General features: G+C 40.1%; 1 protein-coding gene across 19 annotated transcripts in view; it reads left to right on the top strand.

Annotated features, from left to right (window-relative positions):
* LOC120905248 (small conductance calcium-activated potassium channel protein) overlaps positions 1 to 25,980 on the top strand; it is a 134,800-nt gene that overhangs the window by 42,506 nt on the left and 66,314 nt on the right. For 5 of the 19 annotated variants that reach the window (XM_040316151.1, XM_040316155.1, XM_040316153.1 and 2 more), the window contains one exon: positions 16,011 to 16,394. The exons of the other annotated variants lie outside the window; for them this stretch is intronic. In XM_040316151.1, coding sequence (XP_040172085.1) covers positions 16,338 to 16,394 — 57 coding nt within the window. In that variant the 5' untranslated portion in view covers positions 16,011 to 16,337. The remainder of the gene's footprint in view (positions 1 to 16,010; positions 16,395 to 25,980) is intronic. 19 annotated transcript variants of the gene reach the window in all.

Below are 25,980 nucleotides of genomic sequence, written 5' to 3'. Positions count from 1 at the left end.
GCACGCTACCCTCTTTGCCTAGCCGCTTGCCGCACAAGAAGAAGCCCTGTTGGTTGAGGGCGCCTTTCGGTAGGACGATGCCGAGATTGGGTGATACACCTTTTGTGCACCTTAAAACATAGCAAGGCACGATTCATCCGCAACGTGGGGATGCACTTGTGTTGCTTCCTGCTTTTGCTTAGAATCTTCTAACGTCGAGCTCAAAAGTGTAAAAGTGTGCCCCCTTAAGGAGCTTATGCAAGTTTATGTATACCGTTTTAGTACTGCACATTTATATTGGATGAGGTTTCTCGCTAACCTTGAAAAGTGTTTTCCTAATTTCCTGTCAATACACTCGCATTCTGTTTCAACGATTTGATTTTGAATTTGGTCGTAAAATATTTTTGTACCTTTTCTCAACCAAACAACAATACGGAGAAGGTGGGATCTAACTCCTTTGTCTTATCAACAAAGGGCTATCACTTGGCCCTGTACAGTAAATGTATCCAAATTGATCTGGTCACAGAAAACCACCTCAAGCTTACGCGCACGCAGGGTCGTAAAAAATGCTACCTGGCCCTTTTACATAATCGAAACTTTATGAAAAACAAGTCACCTCCTAATGGCGAATATTTTATGGTCTCAAGCCAGGATCAAAGCCTTCCGCTTACCATGTGAACATTCTTGCCGGACGGAATTCCACCTACCAGCTGTGTATTGCGTTGAACTTTCCCAAGGTTTGCCCTCCGCATTGCCATTGGTCTGGTTTGGGTCAATGGTATGGCTGCTACATTGGTGACGGTTCCCATCTTACGAAATCGATCAGCAGCCCGGAAGGTGGAGGGTGATTTATTTCAACAGCTGCCACTGACTGCTCGCCTGAAAATAGACTGTCACTGTCCCTGGTTTCGGACCAAACAGCTACGCACTAGCAAGGAAGAAATAATTAGAGCACCAACTCTTACATCTAATTAATGCGTTTTTTTACCTAAGCGATAGCTGAATTCGAGTCATTTGAATCAGAATTTCTCAGCTAATAACCAAAAGCCAAAAGAACAAGAGAACAAACATACACAATCATACACATACACACCTTCCTTGACGATTAACATTAACACATAATACAGCATAGTACTGTCTGTCCTATTGGTAACCTATAACTTGGAAGTGGAAGGTGAAAAAACTACTCTTGTTTAACCGCGTCGTATGTAACTGAAATGTAAAGCTCACTCTTTTAAAAGATGTGTAGATGTGTTAAAAGTATATCCTGCGCTGTTTACAAAATTCATTTTTCTCAACTTTGAGCTCATGCAGCGAGCCGTCGACTACGTTTTTTTTTTATTTTTCGGTTGGTATACTGTTTCGATCCTTTCGCCAAATTATTACTCCTACGAAATGGTTGCGTCAATTTAAAAAAAAATACTGCCAGACACCAAAACAAACAAAAAATAAACTGAAGCATTTCTACATATATACATACATATTAAGCGATGCATGTAAGGGCATGGACAATCCGAAACATTGACCAGTCGAAACCATGGGTAGACTCGCGAAAAATACGTTGTAGCGAGAATTTTTCATATTTTTAACCTTTAAACCAATCAAAGGAGATTATTTCACCTCACAAATTCCTCAGAGTCAGAAAGATGAACGGTTACTTACAGTCTACCAGATAGGAAAAGAAAATGGGGCGAAAAACTGATGCGTGAATGGCAGCAAACGGAATACGCGATTTGTAACACGGCGGAAAATTACGTCGGATCAAGATCGGATGGCAGTAGCAGCAGCCGGCAAAATCGAAACTCACGTAAGACCCGAGCAAATCTGCTCCGTCTGTTGGCAGTGGTATTAAATTTTATGTCTCATGTGTTTAATGTAAAATTTTCGATCAATCAATGGGCCAGTTAGTTGAGGTTGGTGCACAATATCTTTTTTTCCCTTTTTCGTTTCAACCAAAAGGGGTCGCTGTTTTTTACGTCACGCATTGTAGGTCCCTACGCTGTTTTCCACTTTCGATGGCCGTATTGGTTGGAGACGGGAGCAATAAATATGCAACATCCTACCCCACAATGAAGCCCAACTCTTGCGGCATGATGCGATATGAGCGATGGCATGATGACATAGCTGACGGTTGTGGTTTTTTGTTTTATCTCGCACCACAGCCGTAGCACATCCTCCATGGCCGAGGTAAACCCTCTACATAAAACAGTGGCCGGCGATACTAGCCGGGTTTCATATGCAATAATTATTTATGAGTTACAAAATATCCGTCAAGAATACAATTGGTCAAGTGGTTGAGGTAAAGCGTTATATGCGATGTGGTTTGCTGTATATATTATATGCTTGCCACCCATATTTGGCCATTCAGTTCAAAGACATTTGCAATCAAATTGATGTTCCTCTGCTGTGAAATATTTTTTGTTATGCTTCTGTTGCTTCTGTTAAGGTTTAAGTGCATCTGTTACCTCAATTACATCTCCTAAATGGCCTCCTCTTCTCTCAAGATTATTTCGAACGCGGTGCAAGATCTTGTTGGGTCGATTTCGCGTTGGAACCAACCAGAAGAAGAAAAAATACTTCAAAATGTGCTGTTTTTGCTTCTGAATTTACGTGGCTTAGTATATTATTGGAGAAGATCTTTTTCTTTGCACTTGAGTACGATGCGAAGCAGCCAAAAATAGCCCACTGACCATGTGAGCAAAAAAGGTGTAACAGACGGCGGAAAAGAAAAACGGCCCCTCCTCTCCGAGCCCCTTCATACCGCACGCGATAAACGAACGACCAAAAACCATACCAAAACATTTCCTCCACATCAACAATGTTCGATGATCAACGAAAACAGCGATCAGCGAGTGAGTGAAACGATCTTAAGAGTAGAGGGAAGAAAAAAAAGCAAACAAATGTCGACATAAAAACGCACACCCAACCCATCCAGCCCTGCTAAACGGATAGTCGTGCCACAGGCGAACGCCGCTTTTCGTGCCAGAGTGGTCGCTCTGATGCGGTTGCGGTGAGTGTGAATGAGGCGGGTTGACTGTTTAATGTTATATCGTTGCATAAGTGATGGGCAGGTCAATTAATTAATAATCACTGCTGGGTGGGTAGCAACCGCATCATCACGCTCGCTAGTTACAGCATGTGAGAGCCATTGGTTTTCCGATGACTTCCCCTGGAGGAATTAGCAAAGGTGCTGGAAATAGTTGCCGAACACGCTGTTGTTGCATAAATGTTTGCACTCTATTGGAGTTGGAGCGCAAAAAGGACTTTGCTGATTAGTTTGTTCGCACGGTTTGATAAGTAACATGCCTATCAAAAATCTTCTCAGAAGAGTACATTGAATACTCGAATAAACCTTAAAAACGCGCCTTGGCACGATGCTCTTTACTGAATGCGATGTTTATTGTTATGTATACATTCTTTAAAACAACACTGTATTATTTCCTAGAGTGTATCTGTTGCCAAAATTAAAATTTTATATCAATTCTTTATACATATTTAAATGTTGGCCTGTTTGAATATGTCTCGCAGTTTCAAGTCGTTCCATATATTGTGTGATATAACCACTTCGAATGACTCATTTATATATAATCTACTTGCTTTATACAACCATCTCAATCCCAATCAATAATATAATGTTAGGAACCATGCTAATATTGTGCTAAATTATTAAATAAATAATATAGACACAATAAACGACTGCCCTCTAGCCTGATAACACAAATCAAATCCTTTGGTTGCTTCCAACTTATCACGGACATGAACGATATAATACGAAACGGAATCAACAACCAGTAGTAACGATACACACGAAAGCGATTGTAGTCAATAAACAGTTTAGTTGTAGCCTACCTGTTCCCAATCCCCCTCTCCCTCGCCCTCCCCCTTCACCAACCAATGCTTCCGCTATTTTTATCATTCCTTCCTTCCGTTCAGTTGTAAATGCACCAGAGGTGCACCTGAAGTGCACCCAATCCCATTTGCGTACTTGACCGTCGGTATGAATGAGGTGGAAATGATGGCACAGCAATACGATGGGCGTCCGCTTTCTAACTCTTTTCTCGAACCTTTGAAGAGTTCGAGTCCTAGTGGTTTGCAATGAGTTATGCGGTAAAGTGGAAGTCGCGGTGACGTTTGGCTACCCCCGAGCCCGAAACTCATCGGTTAGGCAAGGTTGTGGGGATCTAAAAAAATATATAAACTGGCTTAATAATTGAGCACACGTTATGTAATGGTGGAATCAACAGAGGAGGTTTCTCATCCGTCCAGGAAGGGGGTACGGTGGAGCTAAAAGGGAGAAACTAAAACTCAACCTACCATCGATCGGAACCGTACCCATCTGTCAATGTTTGTAGTTTACTGTTCGTGGAAGCCTGCCCAACGATGGCACGTCGTTGTAAAGTGTCTTTTCTCCCAGTTCTATTGATTTTCTTCCAATTACGGTCGAGTGGTATCGGTGGCATCGTGAATTAATTAGTGTAGCCCACTCACTTCTGCTCCCAATCTAATGGAGTAGCTTTTTATCCATAAAATCAGCTGGATTGCAAACCGTGGCCGCTGGCATTAGGGGACAGTGTAGTAAGATATTTTGTCTATACGATGAATTTTCTTCGTTCGAGTTTCAACGGAGTTTCATATTGACAATTTTTAAGTAAAACAAATTTATTATGGTACTTTGCCAAATCATACGCTGGACCATTCATACTCAACATTACATGGTGATAAATCACTTACTTCTTACTGATTGTACGTACTGAAAAACCATTATCAATAAATCATTTCTTACGTAAAGCAAACTGTTCTACTGCCATGACAAAGAACGAATGTCAATCTCAGACCATCCACGCTTTTTTAAACATCTAACTTTTCCGGCAAACTTTTATTTTGAATCACAAAAACTTTTACCACCATCTGTGTCATCTTTCTTGCACTCATGTAACTTGAGTTTTTTTTTCTTCTTGTTAGTGCTTCTTCCCTTGAGCAACACCTCAACTCACAAAACGTCCTAAAAAGTAATCCAGTCATTAATGGCTATCGCGCACCAAGGGAATGTGCGATCATTTTATGCACCATTAAACATAAAATGTGCATACTTTTCGTGCCTGCCAGAGGACAGTTGAATATTTTCCCTCCGTTTCACACTGCTTCTAGTTTAAATTGTAAGTATGTGTGGGTTCCCAGGAATGTGAGAAGATCATTTTATTTGTTATAAAGGCACATCATTTCACAGGAGCAAAGGAAAAAAAACGAAACAACCAAAGTGCGCCGGTTCAACCGTCCACGAATGAAAGTTCCTTCCATTAGGATGAATCAAACGATGGTTTTTTCATTGATCTAAAATGTTCCTTATTTAATCTTGTTGTAAACTATATTGAATGGTGGTCCTTCAATACCAAATTAAAGAGATCGATTTTTGAAATGAACAAACACTTAAGCAGCTTTTCTTGTACATGTAAATCATACGCACATGAACGTACATCGGTGTCCATCTTTGCTGCACTTCTAATTCCATTTACTGGACACCACCGAAGTACAAATGGCATACACGTATGCTGACCCACATTGGACAAATTTTGCTTCGCACAGACAGGTTTTCCCTCGATTTAACAAGCTTCCTGACAATCGTACTGTCATACCGCAATTATTCCGCACGGTTGCACGACTAAGTAACGGTTCACCGACCCGGTACGCCTGTGACATGTGTTATTAGCATACTACGTGTCACGCACCCGGCCATCCAAAGCAGATGGGCGCGATTAGACGCAAACGGCCTGCCGTGGTCATGTGCGCAACCAACCGAAACGGCAATTGTTATTGTAGTTATGTGCAAAAGATGCGGACAGTCTGACGCATCCTCCTGTCTTGCGCGAAACTAACAAACTACTTGATGAAGACTAATGGCCAATCGTGATGGATTCTATCCTTCTTTCCTCACCAATCGGCACAGTGCACACATGGGATATCCCTTTCATATACGTCCCATTCGACATCGTATTTATGTGAGTCATGCTATTGCATACAGCATTAAAAAAGACAGGGAAATTATTATTTTTAGATTTTTGGGCACTGAGGGAACGTTACGTGTCCGTCGTTTTTTTTTTCTCGTTCGCTTTCAGACAATCCCATGCAACGAAAGAACATACGGTGGGGTGCTGCACTGTTAGCCATTTCAATGTTATATTACATAGGCCCGTACTGTTTGCTAGCACGACTCTCGTGACTGCATTTCCACAATAGTTGTACCAGTCTCTTCTATTACAGTACGGCACGGTCTGACAGCTAGACGAGGTAAACGTGCCCGAGACCTGGTCGTTGGCTTAAGGTTATGCTGAACGCCATAGAAGCAGTAAAAAGAGTGCACAGACAGCAGCAGTCCTTAATTAAAATACTACAACTTTCGTACCATTCATTTGAAAGCATTAAAGAGACAAGAAGACAGGGGAAACACCAGACACCGATTCGCAGAACAATGCTATGGGTAGACCGGCAACCACGAACTAATACTATTTACTATATAACCAGGAACAGTTATGTAGTCGTTCTAATTAGTTTTAGTTTGTACAGACTAACGATGATCAAATAGCTGCCAAAAAATGAAATTATAACTTAGACGGTAGCACATCACAACCCCCGTCTGTTTTTAACGCTTGTACCCACTTGCCTACGTCCACTGCGTAACTATTCCGAAGGTGCATTACTAGGTGCGTCACATCATCTTAATGGAAACACGCTGACGCGCAAGCTAGGAAAGCAAGCACGACGAGCCATAGGAAAAATGTTTATTTTCGGTGGTGGAAGGAAAAACTAAAGGAATGTAAATCTTTTTGACATTTTACAACTAAGTAAAGTGTATACTAGCACCCAGCAGGACAATACATCAATTTATGCCCAGCACTTGTGCTGGTCTATGCCTATAGGCTAATATAGGCAAAAAAGAAAAATTATCAAACGTAAATGGTAAACTTTTGCTTTGGACCAGAGAATCACATTGCAACGAGACAAAATGTATGTTTTCAACAGGGTATTAACATTCTTGACATTCTTGGGATAAAATCTTTTTAATTTACGCTACAAGCTTTACGGTCATTGCCAGCTGTACGCAGGGTAACTAAGTTTGTACCGGTCTTGTATCATAGTATAGAATAGTTAGCCCGTATGTTAAGTGCTGCATTTCAAACAGTCATCAAGATAATTAAAATTGTTCCGGCTAGGTGGCCATTCTCTTAAATTTATGTATGTAGTATAGAGGTTTCCAGCACTTAATCTAATTTCCAATGTGCCTGTCCAAAGAGTGTGCCGTCGAGTCTATTTCCCTAAAAACAAGTTCACTTCCTTTAAGAAAAACCAAGAAAGTATCCTAAAATTATTAACACCCTTTAAATATCATAACTTAATATTATCTGCAGTTTATTTTTAAGAATAGTAGCACGTTTGAATCATTTTTTATCGATAAAAAAACAATAAAAAAAGTTGAAACATTGTTTAAATGAAAAAAACCTACTATATTGCGAAAAACCAATACACAGCTTAGATAACGTTCACAGTCACGAAACTAAAACAATAGCGAAACAAAATCCCTACATGTAGTAAATTGATTTCATGCTTTGTATGTGTTGGCAAAGGTACATGTTATGGGGATTGTCCGTTAATTGTAAACGATTTTAGTCGCCTTGAAAAGAGCCGAGCGGGAAGCGTAACAGACAACGTTTCTACGTCTTCTAAAGCTGGTGTCGCCGTTCCGTTGTATTCACTCTACCTTTAAATGATGTGTTCAATAATTTGATTAATTTACATTAAATAGGATAAGCAATCATACAGGGTTCTCCAGGAGTTCTCATAGCTGTGGTACACTTTATTCACTCTTTCTAAAATGAAATGAACTTAATGTAACGAGAATTGGACTCTACGCACTCTTGTTGGACAAATCTAATAGGAATTTTCAAGAATCCTGTCCAAAAAGGGTGCTATAAAATTCACTTCCCACAAGAAAGAGCCAAGGAAGTGTCCCACAACTATGAGAATCCCTGGAAAACTCTGTAAAACTTAAATAGCAACACTATAAAATTATTTTCCTTAATATTAAATTTGTAAACTAAGCTAATTTCATTGTGCTATAACCTAGGTCGGTCTCATATTACGGTTTTTACCGTCCATTCTCCTTGACGTCAAATGTTTGAATTAAAGCTTTTCTTTTATTCCCACTATCACATTTCCAAAACACTTCAGCATCTTATGTTCATAAAAAAATATCTAATTTAGTACTTATTAATCCCCGCTAAAACCCATACACTCCGAACATCAGCCTAAAACAAAATATTACTTTCCGAAATCGAAAAAGTTTGAAGATGAAATATAATGAAATTGTTCATACTGCGCGGATACTTGCTTCGTGACGTTCTCACTACCAACAAATTTTGAAAGTTGGCGAGGTACAATTTATGACCATAGTAAATGGTCTTTTTTTCTGGTGACATTTTCTGTTTTCCTCTCCAACAATTAGACAGTTGTAGGCTACCTACTATATGGGTGGTTTATACAGGTAAGAAATATTTATCAGAGCGTTCTATTTCGCTACAAAAGCATACGCTACCACACATCGAGCATGCGAGGGCTCATCAATTGTGAGGCTTTTGTCGGTTTTAACAAGACGTAAGTTTCCCATTAGTTTCTGTAGATGGTTCATAAATCACCTACCATCCGTTTTCAAAAGCTTGCCGTCACCAATCTCGCTGCAGTTGACGAAACGTTACTGGAATAAAAACTTCAACGAGTCGGTTCGGAGTGCCGACCGCACCATCACCGGCTCTCGTAACCTGTTCCAAATGTTGGTTTGCAAAATCTTGCTACGTGTTGGCCCGTACTGAGCCGACGTACGGCACGTGGGCGATGTCGAAGCGTACATCCACGACAAGAACATGCCACTTCGATGTCACACGATACACATCATCATCAGCTTGGTGGTGATGGTGAGATGGCAGGAAAATATAAAAAATAAGGACACACCAACAGCAGATGGCCAATCGCAAACCTTCAGCGTTCAGCGGATGGCAACAGATCATGCGTTTGCCACATTTTCCTACCGGTCATTGGGCACGGCGGACGGGATCGGAATGCTTACTTGGTTGCGTTTCTCATTCCACCGAGGCAACATCGCGGCCAACGACGAAGCGGGGATAAGATATTAATAAAACATCTTTATGTTTACTCTCACTCACTCCCACTGCAACTCAAACTTTCCCATCGAATGTCACTAATGCGTAAAAGGCATAAGTGTAAAGAATTGGTGCTCTCGTTCTGCTTTCAACGACCAAACCGGAACGTCATGTGACCATCGCCAAAGTGGGGAAAATGTGGGTCATATTCGGGTGATATAGTTTGACGCTGTATCTACACGATCCTGTAAATTGCTTACCATAATAATAACAAATGACGAATCTTGACGCACTTTAAGAATACGAACAAAGGCCAATCTATACAACCCACCATAGTCGTGGCAGAGGGTAACATTGAATTTAGCTTCAATATTATTCTTTGCCTGGAGAAATTTACTATCATTTTGAAATAGTTTAAATTATTCATTTTTTATTACTTTTCTACAAACTAACATAGCTAAAATCTACTTACAGCTTTCGACATAATAGAGAAATACCATAAATCCAATCAAATCAAACTAATGCCTTAGGTGTTCATAAACTTTCACTCAACCCATCACCGAACAAATAGTAAGAAAGATGTCTCATTTATTCCGTACGGATTTTTCGACACCCTCGAGCCTCCTTGTGTCTATAAAAAAGATACTACTCCATCAAGACAGCAAAAAAGGCTAACCGATCTCGAGCTTCGTCGTCTCAAACTTTGCACCTTCCTTCCACCTATTTGTTTGTCCTGACAAACTTCTTCGCTAAACGAGTGTAGCTGCTCGTGCTAAGTTTTCCGCAAGCATGACGATATTTATCTTTCGTAAGGCTTGCAGGTGTGTGCCAGCGGCTAGCAGATTAGCATAAATTTGTAGTTCAACGTTTTCTTCTACCTAAGTCAAACGGTCATCCTCCGTTCACCACAGCAATCGTCCCGCGTGCCCATTCGTCCACAAAATTGTGCAGAATAGCTTGTTGCCAATGCTCTCAACAACTTTCATGCACCACCCACCATCCTGAAGGTGATAATTTCCGGTGGATCACCACCGTCTCCGTTGAACGGTCAAACCAAATACTCCTTTCTGTCATATCGAGGGAAACGCCATTTAGAGAAGCTGGGCGCCACGCATCGCTCGTTGTCAAAGCCGTTTTACCGCCGCGGCTCACTACGGCCGAGATTCAATTAGCGCTTAAATTTATCACTCAATTATGACTTCAGCTCTACAATAAGCAAAACAATGATAAGGCTTTCAAGCGACCGGTTCAGGCGAACAAAAGCGGCCTGAAGGGTCCAACGAAACCTCCGCGGACCGGAAGGATCATCCACGTGGAGAACGATTTATATGTTCTTTTAAGTAATGTCCTTGTTCTTATCGTAAATCGCTTAACTTTTCGCGAGAAATAATTTACACCTCTAATCTAGTCCCAGACTAGTATGAGTCTACCAGTTTTAGTATGCGCTAACATCAAACGGGGAAATAAAAGGCAAAGTTTACAAACAATGGGTTTGGGATTGAGCGATTACTTGCATTCCCAGTTTTTTTACCCTAACTTGGATAATTTGGCCCAAAAGTTTGCCGAAATAAGTTTTGATGGCCTTTTTTTATTTAATACATTTTATTTACTTTTGAAAAAGCCTGGAAAAATTGTTCAAAATTTGGTGCGTGAGAAAATCTTTCCAGCTTGGGAAAACATGATAATTATTTAAATTGCTCCAACTTCTCGTTGCCGAACGTTACAGGAAGCCTCCTATCGATGGGTCTATGGCAATATTTTAACGAGGAAAACCATCTACATCCCCCAAAGAGGCGTTCTGTGTATCTTTGCTGATTTTCTTTTTTTATTGCTTTACCTAAAATAATACCCATCTCAAGTGGTTCGTGTTGATGCGACAGTGAATGGAATTTGCAGATTATCATTGTTTACTTTGGAGTATCATTATTCATTGTACAAAATAAATCTAATAGAAATGTTTTTAGTATTGATTGGTTTGCAGTAATTTATCAGCGATTTTTTTTTATTTTGCTGCATACGCTGCCTTTGATTGTGTAAATTTTTAATCTTTTTATTATAAAACGTTGTACCTATAACTGAACAACATTTTTAAAGTTTAACATTTATACAATATTTACCATGTATTATATTTACTCTCGTATCAAACCATAGTTTTCAGGATAACACATACAAATCAAACGCTATGCCCTGAGAAAAAAAAGATTCTTATCTACAAGGCGCCGTTTTATTTGCTTTTTCCCATCACGAGAAAATTACATGCGTACCATTTTTGTCTAAACAATACATGGTATGTCTAAATTTTTGGAGTTTCACCTCCGAGAGTTTTCGAATAGCTGAGAGTAGGTACGCAAACGCAATCAGACGCGCGGTAATAAAACCGGTGTACACATGCCGATGAAACATCGGCAGGACCCCATCGGGTCTTGCACGAGTACCCATCACAATAGACACTTGGCCTCACCTCACCGTATGTTATATACGAGAGGTTCCAATGGTTGCGTCTGATTCGCGCAGTTTCACTTATTGCTAACAATATTGCTGCTTCCAATGTCATCCTTCCTTCCTTCCTTCGCTTCTCGCATCTTTCCATTCAATTTGCGCCATTTTATACATCAAGCCGTGCGCCATCATCATCATCATCGTTGGAACCCTGCTCGAATAACCGACAGTGTAAGTAATATATGTAAATGTGTGTGTGATGTGTGTGTGTGTGTGTGTGTGTGTGTGTGTGTGTGTGTGTGTGTGTGTGTGTGTGTGTGTGTGTGTGTGTGTGTGTGTGTGTGTGTGTGTGTGTGTGTGTGTGTGTGTGTGTGTGTGTGTGTGTGTGTGTGTGTGTGTGTGTGTGTGTGTGTGTGTGTGTGTGTGTGTGTGTGTGTGTGTGTGTGTGCATGAAACACTCTGGTCGGCACATTCCGCGGGACCTTGGGATGTGTCTGCAGCCGGTAGCAAAATTTCCTGCAGCATCAGCGCCACACAGCAATAGCTATTTTGTGTCCAAGAAAACAAGTCCACCACAGACAGTGCTCCCACGAAGCTGCGTGTGTGTGTGAATCTGCGTAGGGATAAAGGAAGCGTAAACGAATTCGACGAACCCTGATTGCGTTGCCCCGTGGGAAAATGGGTAAATGACTGGGGAACTACATTACGCCATCGCCTCCGCCAGATACCGGGCGATATTTGCGTTCCAGTTGTCCGCTCCTAGCCCTTCTTTTGTGTGCTCGCTATGAAGCATCCCCGCTGTTCATGAGGGTAGGAAGAAACTACCAGCAGCACCAATATGTACGCGGCGCCATTTGTTATGTGTTCCATTTTCGAAGAAGCCGTTCGATGACAACATTTTACCAACTCGACAGCTTTTCGTATCGGTAGGAAACAATACATACAGCCCGTTGCAACGACAGAAAATCGCAGCGGGAAGCGAAAGGGAAGGCACGAAGCGCAGGAAGGTCATCAGAATGAAACTGATCGTGACCGCAACTAAAATGACAGTTTTGCCCAATAACAACTGTACCGCACAGATGGGCAGGCCTGGTCCAAACATTGATGGCAACGCACGATGGAACTGTCATTTGCAATTGTTGACATTCGCTCTGACAGCTTCCAGGACGCGTTTCCTGTCCGGTACCGGTGTCGAGCTAACCATCGCTCATCATTTCCGCACTATGAATTGTCATCGTCCAACGGTCCGTATCAAAAAGGAATGATGTTTTTTCTGCAAAAAAGACCCAAAACAACAACAAAAAAACAAAATGAATCACAAAACGTGTACTGAACCGAACCAACGGACCATTAAAGATTGTGGTCGCTGTGTGAAAAGCCTATAGTATGATTTCTGTTTTGCTTAAGCTGATGAAATGCATGTCACCCTCATTATTCATTTCAAGCTGAGCTCCTGTAACGTAGGTTGTGATGGAAAATGTGCTCCCAAAATAACACAACAGTTTCGCGAAAAAAGCCATAGACCTTGGAAAGAAGCTTTATTTCGGCAATTCAAACAAACGTCACTATGGTTTTAAAGAATACCAAATCACAATACTGAAAAGTTGAAATGTAAATTGAATGTTTGTATAATAGACAAATGGTCATCCTATCCAAAACACGGCGCCCAGATTACCAAATGTCCAAATTAAAAAAAAAAAAATGTGCATGTGTGTACTACTATGCATATACGTCCACGTGTATCGTTAGCCAAAGCCATTCATAGTTGTTTTTTTTTAATTTTGGCAAACTCGTAGACACTTCTGTAGTCTTACAGCAATTGAATGGCTTCCATCCGTTTGCTGGCTTCCGAAACATGTACCCATACACAAATAATGAAAAAATCAACTAAGATCACGTGTCGGAAAGCGGAAAAACGACGGTCACGATATCATTGAAACCATCGAAGTAGTCATTTTTAGTTTTTTTTCTTTGCTGGACAATACGTTCAAGATGTTGGTGCTTTGTTTGGAAAACTGTTCCATCTTTTGGCAACCCTTTTTGACGTTTAATCCGATTTTCTTTCGGTCTTGCGTCTGAGTTTGTTAAGTCAAACCATACGTATAACGTTGGCGTTGCCTTGTTGTAAACCGTATCTGTGTCAACTCGGTACACATATACTGAATCGTACTCAATCCAATTGAATATATCATGATACGCTGTCAAAGTTTTACCTAGTCTGAGAAGAAAACTACTGTCCCGGTGATATTATAAAATAATCCAACCATACTAAAACCATCGAACAATCCTTCAGTTTCTTAGCCCTTTCGTCATCGTATCATCTTTGTATAGAAAGTCATTTTTCAAAGACATTGGAAGTCCGAAAAACTACTTCAATCAGCTAAAAATAACTGAAACCACCATATTGACTAAGGCTGGGGAGACAGCTGGGTGAGATTGAATGCATATTTTTTACATCCATTTAAACCCTTTGCCTCGCTTTCCCCTCTCCAAACTAACTAGAAAGATTGTATTTGGCTCTGTATTGTAGAGGACCTTTGGCCGAACCTAACTGGTCCATGGCGACAAGAATAATGTAGTTTCATCCAGCCGACACGAAAGCTGATAAGCGCCACTTCATGTTTATTTAGATTAGAGTTTAGTTACCCTCCGTCTTGTTAGCCAGTGCTTCCTTCATTGATCTTTTTGCCATACATTCACACCTTTGTGTGGTCGTACGAAACTATATCGACATGCAAACAAGGGTTGTGAATATTGCTTCTCACAAAATCTGAGGCTCACACGCTGACCAACCACTGATAGCAAGCACATAACTTATATTCCGACCTTCTTCATCGGCTGTGGTTACGACGCGTTCCTCCAACATATGGTTTCCAACGCAGTTTTCAGCCTGCAAGCAACTAGAAACAAATATTGATGTGGTTCATGAGCGCAAATGGACAAACTTTATGCATGATTTTGGGATGAAATGAATGTATGAGGAAATTTTCGCTCCCAGTAATGTGACAAATTTGGCCAACTAGGTGTAGCTCCATCTACGAGTGTACCAATATGTTAAACATCGTATTCCTACTACCACAGTCCGGCAAACGTATCGTCCGCAATATCCTATCCTAGGATAACACCAATAATGGGAGTGCAAAAACATGCTAAAATTTAAATAGCCACATCATGTAACTAAAGCTAGATTTCAATAGCTTACTTCATAATGCACTACCAACATAGAACACTTCCACTTTTGAACATAGTCGAAACGAGAAACTTGTGCCGAAAGTTCCTGAATGTGTCTGTCATATAGCTTCAAACAAAGCTGCACAATTTAATGAGCAGCTCAACTTTGGCGACTGTTGAGGACATCCTGCAAAAGTCCCAACAATTTTGGCTAGTAGCTACTATTCAGCTAGTTATATGGACAGGTCCTTTATCGTGCTTATAAGCTGCTGATGAAGTCTGTAAAGACACTTTATTGACGCGTGTACATATTTCAGTCAAGTTAGCTAGAGAAATTTCTAGAAAAAAATTAAAACAAGCTCTTTAATCATGCGCTAGTAGACACTTTCTTAACTTTTTCGCATTTTATTGATTTGTATTAACTTTTTATATAAATTAACTTGTGTACATTCCCCAATTTCTGTCTTCTTCGCATACATTGCCATGCAAAAATAGTTCCAAAAGAACCAATTTACAAACCTATACAACTGTTCCCAATGTACGTAGTGTGGTTTTTTCTTACCTTCTTACGTTCACATCAAACAAAAACCGTACTTACACTATCCCTTTGTAGTAGAAAAGTTATGTAATGTCAATATCCTTCTACTCTGTTGCTTCAAATTTCTCGTGTAATCCAAGTACATTTTCATCCCGTGTTGTTGCTATTTGTGTGTGGTTTGTATACAGTTTAGTTAATAGCGTCGACACGAGGCATGTAATACAGGCAAAACATGCAGCAAAAGAAAACTCTCAAAATCTATGAATGCAACGTCATATCTGCTGTGCGAAAATGATTAAATTAAAATGTAATTATCATTATAGATTAAGTCGTGTGCTTTCCCGCAAACCAGTGCATTCAGTGGCTATGATTTAACCCAATTACACAGTTTACGTAATTTTCGTGTTAGGTTTTTTTTCCGATTATCAACAGTATAATGTAAGTTTTGTTGATTGTAAGTAATTCATAAATGATAAATTTTAATAACCTCTGTTGAAGCTGCACGATCAGAATAATACGAAAACGATGGTAGGTCAGTGGAAAACATTCAAAAATATTTGCCAGTTGTGCAATTGTGATAAAGTTATCAACTGAAACAATCTAGCTACTTACTTTGTTCAACAATCTTTTTGTACTCATTCTTTTTACAACAAAGTGACCAGGGACTTGCTTTTTTGTAATATTTTCAAAATTTTCACACAAAACTTTCATTTCAATTACGTACCAATACGTAGCGTTCGTGTGCCCAAAGGCAATTAAAAATGCAGCTAAGATCGAACAGTAATTTTCCCAACCGTTGAAACATGATCTCGAGTTATTCGAACACAGTGCTATTCCTTTTTGTTTGCCAACCAATGTACTGAAATACCGAAGCAGTGACCGATTCAAGCTCCGCTGAGCAGCGAGCATACTTTGACGCGATCGACCGTTACTCTTGTGCGGAGCGGTCTAGCGCTGGCGACACACCGTGCACCCATTGAAATCACACTGTTACGCCTTGACAACGACAGACACAGACACGTGGCAATCAGCCCCAAGCAAACAACCGACAAAATTTCAAAATGGCCACCAAATACGGCACGCAAATACTCTACACCCGTTCGCGTACCACCATCAAGGTAAGTTTACTTCAACGGTAGCATACGAGAACGTGAAATTTCTAAACTCCCACAAGCTAAATGTTTCCATTGTAAGGTAAATCTATGTTTGGCATTCCAAATTTCAAAACCATACTACAATTTACTTTCCACTTTCCACCCATTGTTGGGTATCCATGTTTGGATCGTTTAAATTTTGCTGTATCTTAAGTGGCTAAGCAAATTCAGTATTATCATAGCAAGAATTCCTACCCTATCCTTCTTTGCAAACGAATTCGTAGTAGAATGTATCGAAATCGGTAGCTTAGAATCCAGTCAATTCAGCCTGTGTGAGAAACAAGAAAAGATATATTACATTTCCTGTTGAAGTAAACTTAATCACCTAATCTTATCAATTATTAGACACACAATATATAGAACGATACAAAAGGTATGTAGCACACAAGCATTTGTTAGGAACATAGTCATCATCTATTGAGTTATGTTAATTACGATGCATAATCAATGCTTTCTATTGATCGATTCAATGCTTGTTAATTTTAAGTCACATTTAACACAAAGCCATACTCGTTGCTACATTTTATCACCTCGCTTATAATTATAGGTGTGGCTACTGTTATCGATGCCGATACATGATTTTTTTTCTTTTTGATTGTATGTACTACTATACTGAAGGCTTCAACATGCTATTAAGAGCAAATATTCTTTTTTTAATTGCTAAATCATAACCATTTTAAGTCACTACGAAAGAATTTATGTTGGCATAGTTTTTAATAACAGCTACACAAATTGAAAGTATTTATATTAATACATAATTCTGCATTTATTTATTTACATTAGTGTTTTATTTACCAGCAAATCACTTTTATTGGCTATACGATCGTTTAAATAAAATATGTTTTAAAGTTAAAAGGTTTTTCATATTTTTTAAACTTTTAAGCCAAAGCACAAATAAGCCAGCTATTTCCTTACATACAAACGGAAACATCACGCTTCCATTGAAAGAGGCAGCAGGCAACTTTTAATCCTCCCTTTTTTCCAACTAAAACGCAAGTGTAAGAGTGTTTTAATGAAAAAATCAATAACAGTTAGTCCTTACTAATCCAGTGCGCAACCATAATGTCACGAAACTTATCGCCCAATTATTCTAGCCATCGGTCGATAGCTTCCCTTATGCTTGAATGACTTTGAACGGTTTCTACCCTTTAATGTACTTTAAACATTCTTGTTCAATAGTTTCCTGCTTTTAATAGTCCATTTGGAAACAATGCTTTTCTGAAAGCTTTTTTCAGAATGCAAGATAGTGCAATTTCAATACGTTTCTTTTCGATTTGCGTTTCGCCAGGGCTTAGTGAAATGGGCTTTTAAAAGCAACGCAATTTTGTCGCACATGGTAGACAGTCGTTTAGAGGCTATCACCATTTTTCTGCCAGATTGTGCACCGATTTGTTTCACTATTGTTATTTTAGTTCAATCAATTCTTTCTACCAATACCATTTCTATACTGTCAGAACTATTTTAATTCGATCAATGCTTTCTCATAGTGGTAAAACGAACGAGATTAAGCGATCCATATAGGAAAGAAAGGGTCATGAAGCGATATTGTTTGGTTTTAATTAATGTTTATCTAGCTCACAAGAACCCGTTTTAGGAAACCATTCAGCATAAAACGGTAAACCATTCAGTACAAATTTGTTTTTATTGCAATTACTTTCACTTCGACTAGGCGGAGAGTTTCCAATGTAAAACGAAAGAAACCTGATTGAGATAACAATATACTCTACCATGCCAGAAAGTTTAAAGATACAACTTGATTGCGAAAACTAGCCCAAACTACTCTTGTTTTAGTTTATCTTTATTTGTAAAAAGAAAATCGCCTTTCCATGCATTCGTCATGCCAGCTTTCCAGAATATCTAAACTCGAAAACAAAACAAACTACATGAAACACACCGTTGGCAATTGCTGCTGAGCGTTCCAAAGGGTAACTATCCGGTACCCTGTGTGCCTGGAAGCTAAATCCGGTAGCGAGAAACGTCTTTGCCAACTTTCTCGCCCAAAGATGAAAAGGGAGTAAAGTTCATAAACAATTTATTTTCTAGCAGAGGTGACATTTTCTATTATCCCCACTCCCATCGTTCGATTTGTTTGACTTCAAACGGACCAGCGTTATGCTGCCCTGTTTCATTGGCTTTTTGCTGTTTCCCCAGGGAGCCGTATCCTGTGGGTAAGGTTACCATGCCCGCCTCGGGAGTGTGTACGCAGGATTTGCAAGTCGATCCCTGTTTCTTCGAATTGTTTTGTGATTTGTAAGCGTTAAGCTCGTAACTGGGTGCTGGTTGTTCAGATTTTGTTTATTTTTTCCCTCAATATTTGGAAACCATCTGGCACATCCTCCGGGAGCTTAATTCAACGCGATTACAAATCTTGCAATACAAATAAAGCTGCACAATGAACCAAAAAAAACCTTCAATTTTATTCGGAATAAAAAAAAACCGGCTCACATTAAAGCGCTGAGGCGAAAGCATACCAGTTCTCGATTCGCGCATGAGAGCTTGGGGTTTACTGGTAGTGCTGCGAGGCATAAGGTCGTTACAATTTATCGCTCTCCGGTCGGCTTCTTCTACCGGTTTACGGGTACCGGTCGGTGTTCGATTATTCACTATTTTTCGTGCTCCATTCACCGTACACGATGAACGACTCCTTTCCATACAACCGTCCGAATAAAGCTTCTACTGAGCACTACCAATAGCCAGAAAACCCGTTCAATAAGCTTCAATATCATACGCAAAATCGTTACCATTTACTGCCACAATCATCATAACAATAATTTCTTCTTGCACCATAACTTTGGCCTGTTTGTTCTCAGTTTCGTTCGTAAGATTCGGCTGTCATCCTATACCTTCTGCTCCACGCATTCTATACCCACACACTGCCTTCAATCCATGACTAGGATCGCTTTGTCATCGTCATCTACATCGCCATCTTTAGCTTCGGACGCTGTGCCGTCAAATCAAGCCGTAAGTCGTTCTACGCCAACCACACCCCATGTAGCACAAGAAGCGCAAAACAGAGAATGCAAACAACAAAAACACACCGATGAAAAAAGCATCTGAGATGAAAGCTTGCCACCATCGGCGATCCGGCTACCCTCATCCATGATGCAATGAGATAGTGTGTGGCTTTAGAACCTCGGCCCCTTTCACGACCTATTACCATAAATTTTGGCTCAAATGAAACTGGAACCATAAGACGAGAGGCCAACGGCGACGCGATTCACTTAAATTGGCGCAGACAAATGAAATTGTAGCCCTAACAGCTACGAGTGTCTTTGTAAAAGACACCCCCGTAGACGATGGTTCGCTGCTCGTGGCACAACGACAGGCTACGTTCCAGATAGCTATCGGTCCGGAGCTCAAGACAGTATCAAATAATTTAATGGGTTCCTTGTGTGTTTTTATTTGCTGTTTTCCAATCCAAAAACAAGCCAATGGTGCGAAACGCAACTTCCCGCACGATGAAGAACTCACAGTTTGTTTACTTTTTTATGGTACAAGATTAGTTCTTCCGCCATGGTTTTCCGTTTTCCCCCATCCCAATAACAGCAGATTTGTGGAAAGCTTTAAAAAGCATATTCGTCATGAAACACCCAACATAGATCTCCTTGCACAAGCTCAGATCTGTTTCGTTTCATTTGATAAAATATTATAAGTGCAGTTTGCATTAAACATCGTAACCAATCTTGGGTTTCCTTGAAACTTTCTTAAAACTACTCATGGACAATTACAACTTTTCGTTAAACAGACGCACTCGTAGTATGAGTCTGCTGGGACAAGGTGAACACAAAATAGCTTTTCAGCAGCTCGGCTCTATCTCCTTGATCGGGTCCTCCATTTTCATTTTCTTCGCTAAGCTCTGCAGGGCGGTAGATTGTTGAGCGAAATAAATAAAGTCATAAATTTCTGCTACCAATTTCGTTTGTAGACTGGCTCTAGCTCCCTGGATAGGAGATAATGCTTCCGGACAATTCTGCAGCTGATTGTATTGCTGGTATTGGTAGTGCTGATGCTACTGTTGCGACTGTTCGTAAAACGATGTTCGTGCTCAGTTTTGCGCATGGCTCAGCAACGACAAGCAAACGATTCGACCTCAATCTTCCGTGCCAAGCTTTTGTGCTTTGCAGTTTCTATTTTTTTTTCACTTCCTCAAATAACCGACACTGCAAAGACACAAACTGTAGAGAACCATCTCTCGCGAATCGTCTTCTTACTCAGACAACGACCAAAACGAGAATGAACGCGTACCAATGTGCAACCATGCTCAAAATCAAAATTCAACTAATTGTATACGCAATGATGGAGCGATTCGCCACTGTCATTGCCCTGTTGGCCTTACTTGATCCCTCCCATCTTCACCGTGTCAGCACCAGAATTAGCTGTTTCCCTTTGAACCCAACGATGACTATTCGCAGGGGGTTGGAATCACCCCGTAAATCTATATCCATCTAAAAATATCCAATTTCCCTACAGCTCAATTGTAATACTCTGCATCTCACTTCCACATACTTTTCTTCACACTTCTTCATTCTTTCTGGCACATCGTTGAATCACGAAAAGACGAAAGACCATAAATTCTTGAAATTTAGAACTGTGTCACCGTTTATGACAAGCTCTGGAGTTTTTTCTTCTTCTCATTTTGGCCTCTTCAAGGCGCTTAGTGAACGAGACTGAACAATGGCGTTCCTAGGGAGGCGAAAGTCACTTAAAACTCCACATTCTAACCATCCAAATGCAGGAAGCAATAAACTTTTCCCTCTCACTCTGAACTGAATCGATGCAATCAAACAGTATAGCATAATAAAAATCATGAATCCCCATCCGACTTTCGCGAGAAAGACATGGGGCACACGCTTGTTTGGAGGATAAACTCTTGACGAAAAAAGACATAAAACTAAGATTTCCATGCCAATCCAATTCCTTACTGACGTGAGACTTTGCCGGAAACGAGCTATAAATCATTTTTCGAAGGTAATGTCGATCGAAGCTACCCATATCTCATATATAAAAAAGAATAAGCAACCTTTATTCGATAGCACTAACACCAGTTGGTATTTTTCTGCGTTCAAATTGGTTACGAATTTCTACCGCTCACGCTCGCAAGTACTCCGCTAGTACTTCCGTGCCTACGCGTTACTCACGACAAATAAAGTTGTAACGTTAGAATTGAATTAAAACCGTGTTACATTTTCGTTGCTGCCCGCAGCTTATCCCACTTCAGCCCACTTACTAAGTGCCAGATGATCTTTCTCGACAATTACAAAAAGAGCGGAATGAACCAATGTCGCCTGGAGATCTACTACCACTATCATCGAGCCGGTCTGCCATTCCCCGTAATGCCTACGTGAAAATGTACTCCACGCGAAGTTGCTCTCACAACTGGTCGCGTGACTCGAGAATCGTTAGAAAGTTTGTTGCTTTTCCCTCTGTCCAATGCAATTACCCTTGGCAAATGGAGTTTTCGGATTCCCAAAATACTTTTTGCCTTGTTGTTGCAGTTTAGTCGCTTCCAATGTCACCCTGTTTTTATTTTTTTCATTTTTGTTCAACATTGAAACACTGAGAGAAAGTTCCTACGAAACTCCAGGTTCCTACGAAACAAAAAACCCGTCTAGTTGACCATAAGTTTTGCCAGATTATTACTGTCAGCCCTACATGGGCCAGTAACGGCTCATTGGTCAAGCCCGGAAGTAATCTATATTGTTCGGGTCACCTTTTACCCCTAATCGTTCCCATTTATACTCATTCGAGGTCGGTAAGAAGCTAGGACAATAAAATCTAACGCTTGTACTGCTGCCTCCGAAAATTCGCCATATAAATATTTTATGTAACAAGTATGACCTGTATGGTTGGACAAATTGTATCATGTCCGTTGGTGAAGCTGGATTATGGATTACATTTGTATTGAACTTATTATGAACGATGAGCTCCAGCTTCAGTTCAATGCTCTTTATCCCTCATCAAAACAATAAACTCCTAAATCTCCATGTTCAGTTTTATTACCGGGATTTCAAGATCATTTTGCTTTGACAAAAGGGTAATATTTAATTAGTTGTCTGCGTTATAACGCCAGGCTGCAAATGCACACTTACCGCCATCAGACCATCAGTTTATCACGTGCTTAATACCAGGGGCGCCATTAAAACAAAAAGCCAAACTCATTGTACAAACCCAGCACAACCCCGCCCCCCCCTCCAGCATTTGGTTTGTTCGCTAGACATGTCTGTGTCTGAACTAACCTCGTCCCAACCGAATACTTTGTTATTAGTCATTGTGACAAAAATTAATGTCCCCATCAAGTGAACCTATTAGATGCTAATATTTGCTACACCCCTGAGCAGCACGTTGGTTCGTGCACTTGACCTGACCAGACACACCAACTATCCGGGGACTGAAATTCTTATGAATTAATCAACAAAAAAGCCTTCCAAACATTGGGACAGTAGGCCCTTGGTTGTTAGGCCAAAAAAAACACTGAATCCACTCTGCCAGATCACTTGGCTGGGTGCGGTTATACTCCCCAAGGGTTAGATAACGATTAGTCGAAGGTCAGCCGAGGATGTTTAACCGTGGTCATTCATGCGAAGGATACCAGCAATTACGAGTGTATCGCTGCTGCTGTATACCTTCCAGCTACACGCCACTTACATACTGCCATTTACTTTGGATCGATGTGCCGGACGTGCGCTACATTCGTGTCGCTACATTTTATCATTAAATTTCCAATTTACCAAACGGTGAGATGCTACAGAACCGGCCACACTGTTTCTCATTTAGCCGGATTGAGTGACGATTGCAGTAATATTGTTTTCGTGTAGATATTTTCGCTGCAATTGCTCCGTACTGTCAGCGAGATGTCATAACTTACCGAAAAAATCCTGGTTTCAAGTGTTTGCCTTCCATTGATTGCTTCTTGCAGCCGCGGCTATTCACCACTGGGCAGCATTTTTTAATCCGTTAGGTTGTCACTCAACGTCACCTTGAGTGAAAGTTCTTTGCACACGAAAGCACCCGATAGACGCTGGCTAGTGGTCAGCGTCATACAACCCAGAAAGCGATGCTTGGTCCGGTAACAAAATTATGATTGATTGACCAAGACTATATATGATTAATGGGTTTGATCGGGGTAAAGCTAACCAGCAAAAAACACAAAAGTTCACTTTGCCACTCATATTTTCTCTCACGTTGATTTAGTTGTTAATTGCGCGGATGTCTAGAGAAATTTTTCATCCTTTGTGTATTTGATTGCATTTGATTAGAAATGACTTGAGCTGTTGGGATGATGATATGACTAATCGACGATGGGATGGCCCTTTAGTTTACCCAGGGTTATATATCATCACGTTTTCTTTTAATTATTTCGTTTCAACGTCGATTTTTTATTCAACTTGATTCATAACTCATTAAAAAAATATCAATTAAAATTAAATTTAAATACATTATAGTATTAATATATTAAAACATATATATGATAAAATAGCCCCCATGATGTTAAGCCAATGATGGTTTTTAAGCGACTATACTAACCAGCAATTTGGTTGACTCTAGTTTTGAATGCTCGTTGAAGTGACTCGTGTATTCAAGTCATTGTTTAATATTTTCTGTACATTTGATACTCTCCGACCCTCTTTGAACCTATCCGTAAAACTCTTCAAACTGGCCATGAAGCGCATCGTCCACACCGTGCAACATACACGCTGTAGAATCAATCCTCAAAGTGAAACTATTTTCGTGTGTAAACTTTGCACCGATAATATTTCAACCAACACCGTAGTGCAACATTTTTCACTCGGTTGAGTGACTTAATATCACTGAAAACTATCACCATCACTTCATACGAAGGTATCGCTCTCGTGATGTGTTATAACGTCGGACCACTTCATGACTCGAGCCCTGCTAAAATAACCGGCGCAAACCCCACGAGAGCCACACAACCTTTCTCGGCCAAGTTTGGCCACGTTGAAGATGCCAACTGATTTTAATAATAAACATCAGCATGAAAACTGCTTTGATAAATGGTTTATTAAATTCTCCGTACGCTTTTCACATACACATACAATCACGCAGCGCTCCTTTTGCTTTGCCCAGAAAACAAACAATAACTATAATAAACGGTATTGTACGTGTCATTCATGTATTCTGACACTTGCGGAAACTCTCGGGCAACTTTCTAATTAAATGAAAAGTGTTTGCCGCAATGCCATCAACAAAAGTGGAAGCAAAGTTCATTTTTGCTAGCAAAATTTATAAACTATGAGGGACGAAAGATAAACAATCTACCTCTCAGAGTGCCGTTCATTGCCGAATTTTGATAAATGAACGGGATATGGCATCTAGCAGGACCTTTTCCTCCGTCTTGTCTAATTAAATCAAGTCGGCTATCAACACATCACCTCGCAAGCATATCAACAACAACACGCTTGACCCACATTAAAATTTCAACATCTTTATAATTGGTGGCAGCATACGAGCCACTTCCTTCCATTGTTTTCATAACATTGAATTCTCACAAAACACGTGCTTATGGTATACGTCATCCAGAAAAGGATAATCATTTCAGCACATTGCCTGTGCGATGACATCTTGTAACCATATTTTACCACGCAATTGATCCTCCATAAATCCCACCCGCTTAAAGCTTTCGCCCTCTTCGGTAAGCTTACTAACAACCGCTGAACCAGAGGTTCATTACATTGCATTCAACCATTATATGCGGTAGATAAGAGAAACCACGCTGGCACCCCAAAAGTCGTAAATTTAATTTATGTACTTTAAACCCGTACCACAGTGTTAACAACGGATCGTTACTCGTTACGCCTTAATAACTTCGGGGCGGTTGGCCGAACAAACCGGACGCAAGCCTCATGTGCGGTTGAGAAGTAATTTTTATTTTCATCCCATAGGAAACTTTTCATCGTAAAACAATGAACCAAACAAAAAAATCCCGTTGTGTGTGAATACAGGACAACATTGCGTAACAAAATCACTTAAAGTTGTATGTGGAGGCTCTTTCCTAACGGCCTGACCGACATTGTGGAAAGTAAATAAAGTTTTTTTTTTAAATTATAGATATTCAATACTGTCTTATTTCAGACATTTTGAAGTGATTGAGTAAACGTCTATGCCAACAAACAAAAACAACACAAGATATAATTAAAATCGGTTTAAATGTATTCAAACGGTGCTTAGTTCAATGTGAGTGTATGTTGTCACTGCTTATTTCTTTAGCAACTCTAACTGTAACATTTCACAGCTATTTAATTAACACCATGTCCTCAGATTAAAATAATTCAAACCATGTGAAAAAGGGTACTTTAGTTGCATTCCTAACTAAAACACATGTAAAGGAATGCATGCAAAAGTTATCATTGGTTGGTGACTTTTTCCAAGCAAACAAACATGTTTCACCTTCATCAACAATTCATATTTTCTTCCAATTCAATAATCCCTGCAAGTAAGCACTAAAATGCTTTTGTAACCATATGCATCATTAAAAATCATGTAATTTTACCCATCACCAAGCAGTGCCTCTGCTACGTTGTTTTGATAGTAA

Source organism: Anopheles arabiensis, chromosome 3 (assembly GCF_016920715.1).
Source record: "Anopheles arabiensis isolate DONGOLA chromosome 3, AaraD3, whole genome shotgun sequence".
Taxonomy (NCBI): domain Eukaryota; kingdom Metazoa; phylum Arthropoda; class Insecta; order Diptera; family Culicidae; genus Anopheles; species Anopheles arabiensis.
This window is presented reverse-complemented; position numbering and strand designations above follow the sequence as displayed.